At 34.7% G+C, this 12,839-nt stretch overlaps 1 protein-coding gene across 2 annotated transcripts in view; it reads right to left on the reverse strand.

Moving 5' to 3' along the window:
- LRR (Leucine-rich repeat) overlaps positions 1-12,839 on the reverse strand; it is a 94,801-nt gene that overhangs the window by 18,725 nt on the left and 63,237 nt on the right. For both annotated transcript variants that reach the window (XM_046609571.2, XM_046609570.2), the window contains exons 17-21: positions 12,126-12,213; positions 10,572-10,775; positions 8,794-8,814; positions 7,062-7,203; positions 5,722-5,971 (exon numbers count right to left, since the gene is read on the reverse strand). In XM_046609571.2, coding sequence (XP_046465527.1) covers positions 5,722-5,971; positions 7,062-7,203; positions 8,794-8,814; positions 10,572-10,775; positions 12,126-12,213 — 705 coding nt within the window. The remainder of the gene's footprint in view (positions 1-5,721; positions 5,972-7,061; positions 7,204-8,793; positions 8,815-10,571; positions 10,776-12,125; positions 12,214-12,839) is intronic.

Here is a 12,839-nt window from a genome sequence, read left to right on the forward strand (position 1 = left end):
ACCTCAATACCTTCGATTTCATTTTTCTTCAAAACGTTCGATTCAAGACGAATCCCAACATCTGCTCGTTTTTGTTGATACGAATTTTCAATTTGGAGATATCGTCGATCAAAAATTCGTGGATTTCGATTATCGTAAAATTTGGGCTTGCAAAAACTCGAGAATGGCGGCTCGAAAAATTGTGAAATGAATCAGGGACACTACTCTCACATAGGGGCTATTCCGCGTCAACCGGATCAGTCATCTCTCAGATATTTTTTTAATTTGGCATGTGGATTGTGTAAGGGGAGTTAGATTTTTGTGCCAAAGCGCGAATCTCATAATGCAAAATTCGATTTTTTATTAACAATAACAAATTAGACTCCCATTTTTTTCAAAAATTCATAACTTCGGCAACAAATTAGATACAATTTTTTTTTTTTTTTCAAATTACGCGGAAAGCTCCATAGAATTTAAAAAAAAATACGAAATGGTAAAAAAAAGTTGTTATCAATTGTTTATTTAACAATTAATTTTTCAAAGATTTTTAAAACAGTGACCGACACGATCAAAAAATTTTTTTAAAATTCTGACATGTTCCTTGAACTGTACTACAACCTGTGAATTAATTCCAGAGGGGTGTTTTTCTTCGTTTTCGAGTAAAAAATCATTAAAGGTGTCGATGCGCATGAAATTGCGGCGCGTCGAGTCTCTACGTAATGGCGGGCGGCCGGTTGCCGTCCACCGCTACCCCGCGGCGGCGTCGCGGCGTTATTTTAGAGTCATTTTCACGATGTAGGACATGATTGAAAAATCTGAAAAAAATACTGTACCTTCACAAGGCCTGCTCAAAGCGATAAGTGAAGTTTCAAGAATGTGTTTTTCACCGTTTTTTTATTACAGAGATTCGAAATTTGTTATGACGCATTATGATTCAAACATGAATTACGAACACAGGTCAAGTGTTGTTCCAGGATATGGAATACCTGCACCTGTGCATGCGTCACCTAAATCCTTCACTATCCAGGTAGTCCAGGTAGGGTCACCACCTCGATTCCGCGAAGGGGTCATTTGGCTAAAGTCAGGTACATTGAATTGCACCTGCATTATGTTAGCCCCATTGGTGGAATTCAAGCAATTAGAAGAGTCGTTGGGTGGGTGAAGCACTATATTCCAGGATATGGAATACGTCCACCTGTGCATGCGTCACCTAAATCCTTCATTATCCAGGTAGTCCGGGTCACCACCTCGATTCCGCGAAGGGGTCATTTGGCTAAAGTCAGGTACATTGAAATGCACCTTCATTATGTTAGCCCCATTGGTGGAATTCAACCAATCAGAAGAGTTGTTGGGTGGGTGAAGCACTATTCTGAACGAGTATAAATTTCGAGCATTTCAAAATGCATAACATTCAATCGAATACCAGTGTAGCGATCAGTGCAATACATCGTCTCATTCTTCACACAAGTAATTCATTTCTGAAAGCAATGTCTACAACAGATGTGAAACGGTGCTGTAATCCTTTCCAAAGAGTTGGCCATAATTGGGTGCGAAATTTGGTAAAGCCAGTGACACCAGCATTACGGAAAAAGTTTCCGGACCTAGGAGAATATGTGTGCATGGATTGTCGAATAAAATTGTACAAATGCAACACAATTACTCCATCTGATAAAAACGAGGTAAGTGATATGAATCATAATTATGCGAGTGGTGACGATCTTGTTTCACCTTCACCAATTAGTGAACAGAGCAGTGTGGAAATGTTTCTTGAGAATGATATCGGGCAAGAATTGTTGTGTGATGTGAAAGAATTGTTTATCAACGCGAAGTGTGTCGCGGACAAAATTAAATATCTCACAATGACTCCTCGTAGTTGGTCCATCAGAGAATTGGAGTTACAATTTGATTGTTCATATAGAATGGCTCGTAAAGCTAAAATATTGCAAAGTGAGCGTGGATTTGGATCCTCCCCAGATCCAAGACCATCTCGCACTCTTTGTGATGATGTTGTCTCTCATGTAGTGGAATTTTACTGTTCTGATGAAATAAGTCGGATCATGCCTGGTCAGAAAGATTTTGTCACTCTTCGCGATGTGGATGGTTCAAAACATCAAGTCCAGAAACGACTTGTTTTGTGTGATCTGAAGGAAGCTTACGCCGCGTTCAAGCAACAGCATCCGAATGATAAAATTGGATTTACAAAATTCGCGGAACTCCGCCCAAAGCAGTGTATTTTAGCTGGACCAACAGGAACACATACAGTTTGTGTTTGCAAAATTCACCAGAATGTGAAACTTATGTTGGTGGCGGTTAGCTCAATTTGTCAGACATTCAAAAGAACGTACCACGATTTGATAAAACAGATATCGTGTGACTCTCCAAATCCTTTGTGCTATCTCGGTGATTGTAGTAGTTGTCCAAGTTTTGATATGGTTACACACGAAATGGAAAGTTTATTCGACGATAATTTCGTAGAAAGTATTAGCTACAAACGGTGGACTCATACGGATCGATCTGTTTTAGAAACGATCACGCAAGAAACGGAAACGTTCCTCGAGACGCTAAAGGAACAGACGATAGCCCTCAAGAAACATGATTTCATTGCTAAACAGCAAAGTGCATATTTGAAAGACAGAAAACATCGTCTACAACCAGGGGAGTTCTTAGTTTTGGGTGACTTTGCTGAAAACTATGCATTTGTTGTTCAAGATGAAATTCAAAGCTTCCACTGGAATAACAATCAAGCTACCATCCATCCTTTTGTTGTGTATTATGTTGAAAATGAGGACTTAAAGCATAAAAGCTTCGTTATCATATCAGAAAATCTACAACATAATACAGTCGCGGTCCATCTGTTTCAGAAGAAACTAATCGGTAAGCTTTTTGAGTTCTTCGGTAGTGAAGTTATCAAGAAAATGATTTATTTTACTGACGGTGCTAGTGCACAATATAAAAATAAAAGCAACTTCATTAATTTGACTCATCATTTTGACGACTTCAATGTCGAGGCTGAATGGCATTTCTTTGCAACGTCACATGGAAAAAGTCCATGTGATGGCATTGGTGGAACTGTGAAAAGATTTGCTGCACGTGCAAGCCTACAGCGGCCCAATGAAAATCTTATTTTGACTCCAAGGCAATTATTCGAATGGAGTGTGAGTGAATTAAAAAATATCGCATTTGACTTCTGCAGCAACAGCGAACACGAAGAACATGAAAAATTATTGAAGCCGCGATTGAACCAAGCAATAACGGTTGAAGGCACTCGACGATTCCATTCATTTTTACCTCTATCTATAAAAACTGTAGAATGTAGGGTTTACTCTTCCTCTGATGAGTCATTTACCCGTAAATCTATGCGCTAAGATAGCCATGTAAGTTATGACGAAAACCTTTGCTCACATTTCTAAGTTTAATGCCCAGTTTGATCAAAGATTAATAGATTGTATCCATAGAATAAGCGATTTATTTGTATGAAATATATAATTGTAAGTGCGTTCATTTCGCAGCTTCCACATATCTTCGGGGGTGATTATAAGTACTAAAATAAGTAGCAAGTTATGTAATTATTATCATTTATGTGCACTCTCATGGTGCGTAACTGTTATTTTGAATCTCTGTAATAAAAAAACGGTGAAAAACACATTCTTGAAACTTCACTTATCGCTTTGAGCAGGCCTTGTGAAGGTACAGTATTTTTTTCAGATTTTTCAATCATGTCCTACATCGTGAAAATGACTCTAAAATAACGCCGCGACGCCGCCGCGGGGTAGCGGTGGACGGCAACCGGCCGCCCGCCATTACGTAGAGACTCGACGCGCCGCAATTTCATGCGCATCGACACCTTTAATGATTTTTTACTCGAAAACGAAGAAAAACACCCCTCTGGAATTAATTCACAGGTTGTAGTACAGTTCAAGGAACATGTCAGAATTTTAAAAAAATTTTTTGATCGTGTCGGTCACTGTTTTAAAAATCTTTGAAAAATTAATTGTTAAATAAACAATTGATAACAACTTTTTTTTACCATTTCGTATTTTTTTTTAAATTCTATGGAGCTTTCCGCGTAATTTGAAAAAAAAAAAAAAATTGTATCTAATTTGTTGCCGAAGTTATGAATTTTTGAAAAAAATGGGAGTCTAATTTGTTATTGTTAATAAAAAATCGAATTTTGCATTATGAGATTCGCGCTTTGGCACAAAAATCTAACTCCCCTTACACAATCCACATGCCAAATTAAAAAAATATCTGAGAGATGACTGATCCGGTTGACGCGGAATAGCCCATAGTATAACAAAGATCTAGAAGAAAAATGAAATCGGAGGTATTGAGGTCTGAAGGTGGCTGACTTGACGTGGACTGCTCCATATTTAAGTAGGTCTTTCCTACTGCAGACTCATTCGTTCAGTAACCAATAAACGACCGTGTATAGATTGATAAGTCATGTTAAATATGCTAAAAAAAGAGTTTGACCGACAGTTTGTCTGGCACGTCGGAATTTTTGTTAACATTGGATCAAAGACTGCTGTCGTGGATAGATACATTAATAAATTTGAACAAACTTCATATCAAATTTCTTGACCTCTGATAAATAAAACTAACACATGCATAGGTACATCACCCACTTACCATATTAGTCTGAATATCAGTCGAGGTTTAAGGTAACTGATTCCACTCTCAAAATCCGTACTAGAAACTCAAGTGAAGTTAGCCTGCAACCTTAGAATTCTTTGGAAATTCTTGCGCCAAATAATTGCTCTTGATTTTTGATTATTGGCTCTCACTGTTTTTGAGAAAATCGGACAAAAGAAAAATGTATTTTCGGGAGCTGCTAGGCGTTCCGTAGATTTTGCTAAACCGCAGAATTTCCAAAGAATTTGCGTACAAAGTAATTGCTCCTAATAATTCTGTAAGTTTTGCTAAGTGCTCCCGCACGGTTTATGAGAGATTAATTGTGAGCAATTCAAAAGCAATTAAAAGCAAAGATTATTTTTTAGAATATGTTAGAATAACCGTCAGTTGGTTCCGAAATCTTGTTTGAATTTGACGCCATTTTACTGGGGATCCAGCGCCTGACACATTTTTTTAGATTTACTTGAAAACGGTGCGGAAGAAATTAGCAAAATTTATAAAGCAATTAGAGTTAATTAAGGAGAAATTATTTAGTGCATGAATTTTTGAGAAATTCTGCAATTTTGCAAAATCCACAAAAGACCTAGCAGCTCCCGGAAATATATTTTAATTTTTGTTCCGATTTTTTTGAAACCGTGTGAGAGTAAATAATAAAAGTTGGGAAGCAATTAACAACAATTTCCTGGTACTCGAAATTTGAAGAAATCCGAAGGTCGCAGACTTATTTGTGAGGCCGATTCAAAATTTTTTTAAGACATTTGCTTTAGCAACTAAAAAACTTGGTTATCAACCAGCTGTTATAAATTTTGACCAACAAAACCGCAAAGCTTGAAATCTCGAACTTTAATTTTTAGACTGCTTTCAGTCTGAATTATAAATAAATTGTTCAAAAGTTCAATATTATATATAAATACGCTCAAATGAATAATAAATATGCTTGGTGACAAATGAATACACCTTGTCATAATAGCTAATTTTTTGTATAAAATTTGGTGAATATTCGGTTGATTAAAGAAATCACTAAAATAAAGTAATAGAATTGGAGGTCAATTGATGTTTAGACTAATACGGTATATTCTCTAACTTCATTGCAGGCATACTTCTGTTTACCTGTCATCACTTGTTGGAGATACTAGAGGTGTTGTGGGTGTTGTTGGCCTGAAGAATGTATCGAGCCCTTCGCCAATAGCCAAGCCGTCAGCGAGTTGATCAGGCCGTAACATTGGTCTTGTCGGAGCCCTAGTTTTAGTCCTTCTGGGTCTGGACTTGACTAAATGTTGCAACTGTTGTCCCACTGTATTTGGCAGCTCAGAAACGGAGTCCAATGACTCTGTTAAAGAGTGTTCGTTTTCCGATATCGCTAAAATAAATGCGAAGGTTAATGCTTTTCGATTATTGAGGTTTCATTATGACATTAGTTTACTGATTCAAGGTAAGATTCCAGAATTAATAACGCTCTGCAGTTGAGCGATTAATAATATTTCAATTCTTGTCACTTTTGTTCAAATTTGAAGAAATAATTTATTGGAACAACTGAATTGTATACGCTGAGTATACAACAGCACTGCTCTGTTATTCGAGAGGCGACCTAGAAATGAACAAATTAACTTGACCAATGCTTTTAAACAGACGCAAATACATTTCTCTAAGGGCAATAGTGAGCAGCATTATGGCTGACTTTTTTAACAAGTTCTAATTATAAAACCTTTTCTCAAATTCTTGATACCTAATTATCTTAAGACGACTGCAGATGCATAATAATGGTTACTAATCCATTCCCACCCTTGACAACGCACAACCCCAACGACTCATGGGGGCAAACCCTCGATAGTGTAACGGATATTGGTGACGATTATTATTATTATTAGTATACATAATTTTCAGCGTGTCTTATTCGGATTTGTTCAGAATCATTTTTATTGTGTAGCACAAATATTGTTTCACTCGTGTTTACAATCATTGAAACAAATACCGCTGCTGGAGACTTTTTAAAGGGTTTATTTTTCTCTTATTCCAGGTTTTTTTTTCAGACTAAAAACTCGGTCCAAATTTTTTTGCAGAACTTATTGAAGCTTGAAGAATATATTGAATTTTAGTTCACCATATAGGATCTGTCATTTTGTGTCATGTATTTCTGATGGCCGGTTTGTATTTAGCTTTCACCTTTTTTTTAACGATCGCGTATCTTCATAAATAATTAGTTGGGAAAGCAGTCTTCAACTAAAAGGAAATTGTGATTTGTTAAATTGAAAATACGATGTCTCTCAATTTGCTCTGGATGTTAGCGGTAAGTTGAAAATTTGGTGGCAACATTGAGGAGAGCAACTTTGAACTGTTTTATTATGGATAAAAAAATCCGTGTACCAATATCATAATTATCTTTGTGTGATAATGTTTTTGTGGTAAGTTATTACTATGCAGGCTTGTGCATTTTTAAATAATTGACTTACCTTCAGCCTGACTTTTTGGCAGTGATGGTAACAAATCTGGTATATCATCAGCCGACAAGCCTTCTATAGAATCCACGACCGACTTTGGCCTGAGTTTGCGCCCGTGCAAGCTTTTTCGTTTATTGGATAAGTGTGGAGTTGCCTATGGGAGAAGACAGTACACGTCAAAATGCTGTTATTACATATTTGCAATCCATGTTGCAACTACTACTACAAAAACATAATAATTATAGACCTCGTACACCGAGGGAACGACGCAGTTTTGCGCAGGTTCGAGTTACTTGGGTTTCAAAGGTTTGAAAAAAGCATATTATCTCTAATCTTTTTTCAATACATCAAAAGAATTATTTTATTCAAACTTTAAGAATATGAACGAACAGTATTTGAACGATATTTCAATGAATTATCATCCTAGAGTTTTGAAAATTCAGTCATTGAGAACTGGTTTTTGGAGACTCGATATCCTTGCGGTAAACACGATTTTTCAGAAACTAATGCAGCTTATTGAAATTTGGCATACTTCTTTTAGATAGGATTGACTAGTGATCGAATAAAGGATTTTTTGTCCTTCGATCAAAACTTATTTTGCAAGGCAATGCATGGTGTAGATTGTACTGAAAACTGTGCTTTTTTGCATACAACTCTGCCAAAACTTCAAAAATCTAAATTTTTTTCAAAATCCTTCTTTCAATCGCTAGTCAATCCTATCTAGAAGAAGTGTGCGAATTTTAAATAAGATTGGTGCAACAGTTTCTGAGAGATCGGGTCCACCGCGAGGATACTGGATCTCCAAAAACCAGTTCTCAACGGCTGAATTTTCAAAATTTTAGGATGACAATTTGATAAAATATCGTTAAAATACTGTTTCTTCATATGCTTAAAGTTTGCATAAAATAATTCTTCTATTATATTGAAAAATAATTGGAGAAAATATGGTTTTTTAACCTTCGAAACCCACGTAATCCCTTAAATGGAACTGGTAAAATAATTTGGTAGCACGGTAGTTATATCGTGAGTATATTTTTTTGAAATGGCATCTTAGATTTATACGCAGACCCCCCCCCCCCCCGATATCTCTAGCTGAATTGGCCAGCTGCAAGTCCCGTTTAGTAACTAACATATTGTTAAACGAGTGTTTCATTAAGTGGCATATAACCAAACCGGATGAAATAAGGCCAAGCGTTGAGAAGTTCTCTGTATTAGTAGAGTATAGAAACGCATTCTGAACTCACAAGGAACATTAGTTTGATGTCCAATTAGGAAAAAAGGTTTAAAGAGGCGAAAACGACTCCCAAATATGAGCACCCAATGGGATGGATTCTCAGTTTCGGATAGAAGCGCTTTATGTGATTGGTTTCATTCAAATACATCAAGCGCATCAAGAAACCAACCCGTTGGGTCCTCATTTTTGGGGGTCGATTTGACCCTTTTTACCGTTTTTTCACCAATAAAGAACAAAAACCTGCCTTTTATTTCTCAATGTTATATGACGTACATGAGTTGCAACGAACTTGCAAGGGGACACCAAACTGGTGTTCCTTATCAGATGTATCGGATATATACATAGACATAACTTCTAAGGTATTTTTTCAATACTTCGCATAATTTCGTTTCTAAGCACACGAACGTGACATGGAATTCCGACTGTCAAATTTTCTTTTAATAGATTTTGCTTTTGAAATTGATTCAGCTTTGTTTTTCAAAATAAAACATCTACATGCTATATACTTACCAGATTCAGGTATTCCAACTTCTGGCAAGTGATAGAAAAGCAAACGTTCAATATATTATTATGAATACATGAAGAAATGTTCAAATAATAAAGTAGACTATTTTTTCTCAGAAACAATGTATCATTGATAGATATTAAGTCGAAATCAATTGATTGTTTTTATTCACTACTTGGTGAAGAAAATTCTCCAAAATTTTTCATATATATATATTTTTATTTCCTCAGAAATATGCCATATTTTCGCACAGTTTAGAGGAAACCTTTGTATTATTTCTTTGGAAAAGTTTTAATTATACTGACAATGTCGCAGATATATAAAAAAATTATTGAGAATTTCTAGAGAAAAGTCAATTTTTTCGGAACTTCATTTTCGATTGAAAATCTAAAAAAACTGCGAGAGTTTAGGTTTCTGAATATATCTAACTAATCGTAAGTAGAGTCCGAGGTGAAAGTGTAATGAATTGCTGGGAACAGCTCAAATTCGTTCTAAACTTGTATTCTACTGGAAAACTTCGAATTATCGTCTTTTTGACTGTTGGTGACAGAGTCGAGTTCAGGTGAAAATTGGACAAATTTCTCGAGGAGCCTCATATTTTTGTTCAAAACTTCATTTTGTATTATCAATTTGAAAAGATGTGAGGTCTGACGTTTCTGTGTATTTTCTGACAGAACTGTGTTATGAAAACTAGGATTGATTTCTGAGTGAAATTAGAAGATTTTTAGGAAACGGTTGGAATAAATTTTACTGGAATACAGCCGAAAAAATATCGAAATATTTGTATAAGAATATGTTAATAAAATCATAACTATGAAAATTTTTCAAACATTCTCAAGAAATATCAAGGTTTTTCTCTAAGTCAGTCGAAAGTGTTTCCTGCACAGAAATTAAGAGGATTTATAAGGGAAGAGCAGTAGAAAATAATCATTTTTTTGTTTCATTGTGGCCAGACTAATGGACGAAACAGAATAAAACAAAATGCATTCGAGAGCTATAACTTTTCGCTTCAAAAACAAAAAAAAATTAATATTCCGTTATCTTAAAAATTAACTCTTGTACGTCCCGTCGCGTCGGCACAAGTCTAACTCTGCAGAAAACAGTTGGAAAAACGGTATCCGCGTTTATAAACCAACCAAATATCCGAATTGCAAAAACCAAGAGTTTTTAGAATATTCAGCATATCCTCTAAACACCTGTGGAAATTTGGTTTAGCTGCGTTTTTTTTCATCAGATTTTGTGTTTTTTTTTTTTTAGATTTTCGGAATTGTTTTTATAAATTTCTCAAAAACAAAAGTCAAATCAAAAACCCGGCTCATATACAAACAATTCTAAAATGTCTTGGTATTTGTATTTTGGGTATTCCGTTTGTTTACACGCGTGAGTACTTTTTTCGTCAATCGAAATTTTTTTTTTTTTATTTGGTTTCAAAGTGTAAATTCGTAGCTTTCAAATGCATTTTGTTTCATTCTATTCTGTCCATTAGTCTAGTCACGATGAAACAATAAAATGATCATTTTCTATTACTCTTACTTTAGAAATCCGCTTAAGATGTTTCTACAAAATTCCTAGAAATCATAAACATTTGACATAGATTTTTCAGAAAAAATTTCAAAAATTCACGTTTCAAGTAAATTTGTGGAATTGCCTTAGAGTTTCCGAAACTTATTTCTAAACATTTTAAACATTGATAAATCAAATTTTTTATCAAAATCATATTATTTTCGTCTACACTGCATTCGTTATTCATATTCCAATTTCTTGCCATTCTAAAATATCATACCATTGGCGATTGGTCACTCGACTGTTGACTAATGGTGTCGGTGAACGAGAAACTAGCAGCACCGTCTTCTTCAGAGTCTAAGCTAGTTCTACCAGCAGGTTTTATCAAAACTCCTCCCATGCTACTGACCCCAGTGCTTACGGATCCGCTTGATCTTAGCACATCTGGTGTGCTGCTTCTGGTTCGGCAGCCGGCATCGCCAATCTGCAAGACAGAAATTCGTATCGAATTAAACTAGCATCATATGCAATAAAATGATTGAAAATAGAAACTCGAATAAATTTTTGATGATTGTTCAGAATGTATTGCAATCCAGGAGATCTATCTATACACAACTTCAGGTAGTTTTATAATTGATCAGAGATGTTATATTTAATATAATTAAGTAAACTATTAATTCGTTATGAAAAATTGAATATAACTTCATTGAAAAAAGATTGGAAGTTTTTCTTCTAAAATTCGATATTACAGGATCATTTAGGAACCTGACTAAAGAGTTACAGAGTATTGGAAAGACTTCATTGGTTTGGTTTCAGATTCGAATCAGGTTGTATGAGGATGAAGATAGTCTATGTATTTTATGGACGAGCACTCTGATTACATTACAAATTGGGAAGTCTATAATATTTTCCTGCGAACTGGGGTGATGAACGTGAGCATATTTCATTAAAGAATTATACTATTTCAATAAAACTTTTTAATTTTCCACTTCTCTGCTTTCAGAAAATCATAAGAGATGGGAAGTTATTGCAACGACACCGAAAATAAAAAGTGGAGTTTAAGTAATCTCCATGATTTAAAGTTTGTACAATGATCTTTGTCGATTTTCAGATGGGTGTGTATGTGATTAATTTATTTGTTTCACAATATCTCGATAATGAATGAACGGAATTTTATGATTTTGAACTTTGACGATTTTGAGAAATGTGCGTATGTGATTAATGTTTTTGTTTTATAATATCTCGATAATGAATGAACGAAACTTTATGATCTTGAAATTAATTCAGAACGGATTAAATTTCGAATGCGATAGGTCCAGTAGATTTGAGTTGTTCAAATAACAAAATAAATCTTTTTCAAAGTTAATCTCTCGTGAACGAATCAACAGATTTTGATGACTTTGGTCTCAATCAATTCGTCTTAACTTAAGGTTGATTTGATTTTGGACTGGATAGGTACACTAGTTTTGGGATTTATTTGAATATCAAAAAAAAATCAGTTACGGAAAATCAATCATTCTACACCAGATGCTTAAACGGATATCATACTCAATTGATGAAGAAAAACCAATTTAAAGTCTTGCTCAGATATGCCATAATAAGCGGCAGCTTTTGTCTATTTAATTTTTATCGATACTTGTTGATGGAATATTTAAATTTCTACAAGTTGAATTATGCTTGATAGTGATTGTGGAAATCTGTAATTGTACCCATTGGGCCTTTCATTTTTGCTGTGAAATTCTCGTCATGTATTAACATCTACATAAATTTTTGATAAGCTGATAGATCACTCGACAATAACTTATAAACTGTTATTTAGATTCAATTTACTTACCAGTGTCTTGTAACTTCGAGACAATGATTCAATCACTTCATCGGTGATTCTGTCTGATACGTGAGCTGCCACAGCCAAGTTTAGTTCACTGTTACAATAAAAGTTTTATTATAAGATTTGTGTAAGTTTTAATATAATTTTATTATATCAAACTGCCCTGCATTTTATACAAAGTGTTTCAATCTTGGCAGGATTACCAATTTCAACAATATTCAGAAATTTTACTCGGCTAAATGATTGCAAAAACTAATTCACAACAATAGGTTTCGATGTACATGACACAATAGCTATTCAACAAGGAAAAAAGAAAGTATAAATCTATTCCGAGAACAGTAAAAACGCTATCGAACATTGCGATTTCCATGCTCAAGCATCACTTAAATTTCAGCGATGTTACTTTGACTTTGTTCAAAAATAATTTCTGAATAAATTCAATTCGGTATAATCAATTAGAAGATTATCATTTCTATTGCAAAACTTGCTTACTTTGACTTTTATTAAAGACTACGCAATACAGCCAGCGTAATTTCACACGCAATGCTGGACTAAACTATATAAAAACTTCTTTATTCCATACAAAAATGATACCAAGAAACTTATTCCTGCAATAAGTGGTGGTGAATACTAGTGAAATAAAAAACAGCATGTAGTTAGGCGACAAAATTATTTCTAATGCTTTTTTTCAATAAGTAAGACGTGTAATCGAGAAGAAAT

The sequence above is a fragment of the Neodiprion pinetum genome, chromosome 2 (assembly GCF_021155775.2).
Source record: "Neodiprion pinetum isolate iyNeoPine1 chromosome 2, iyNeoPine1.2, whole genome shotgun sequence".
NCBI lineage: Eukaryota > Metazoa > Arthropoda > Insecta > Hymenoptera > Diprionidae > Neodiprion > Neodiprion pinetum.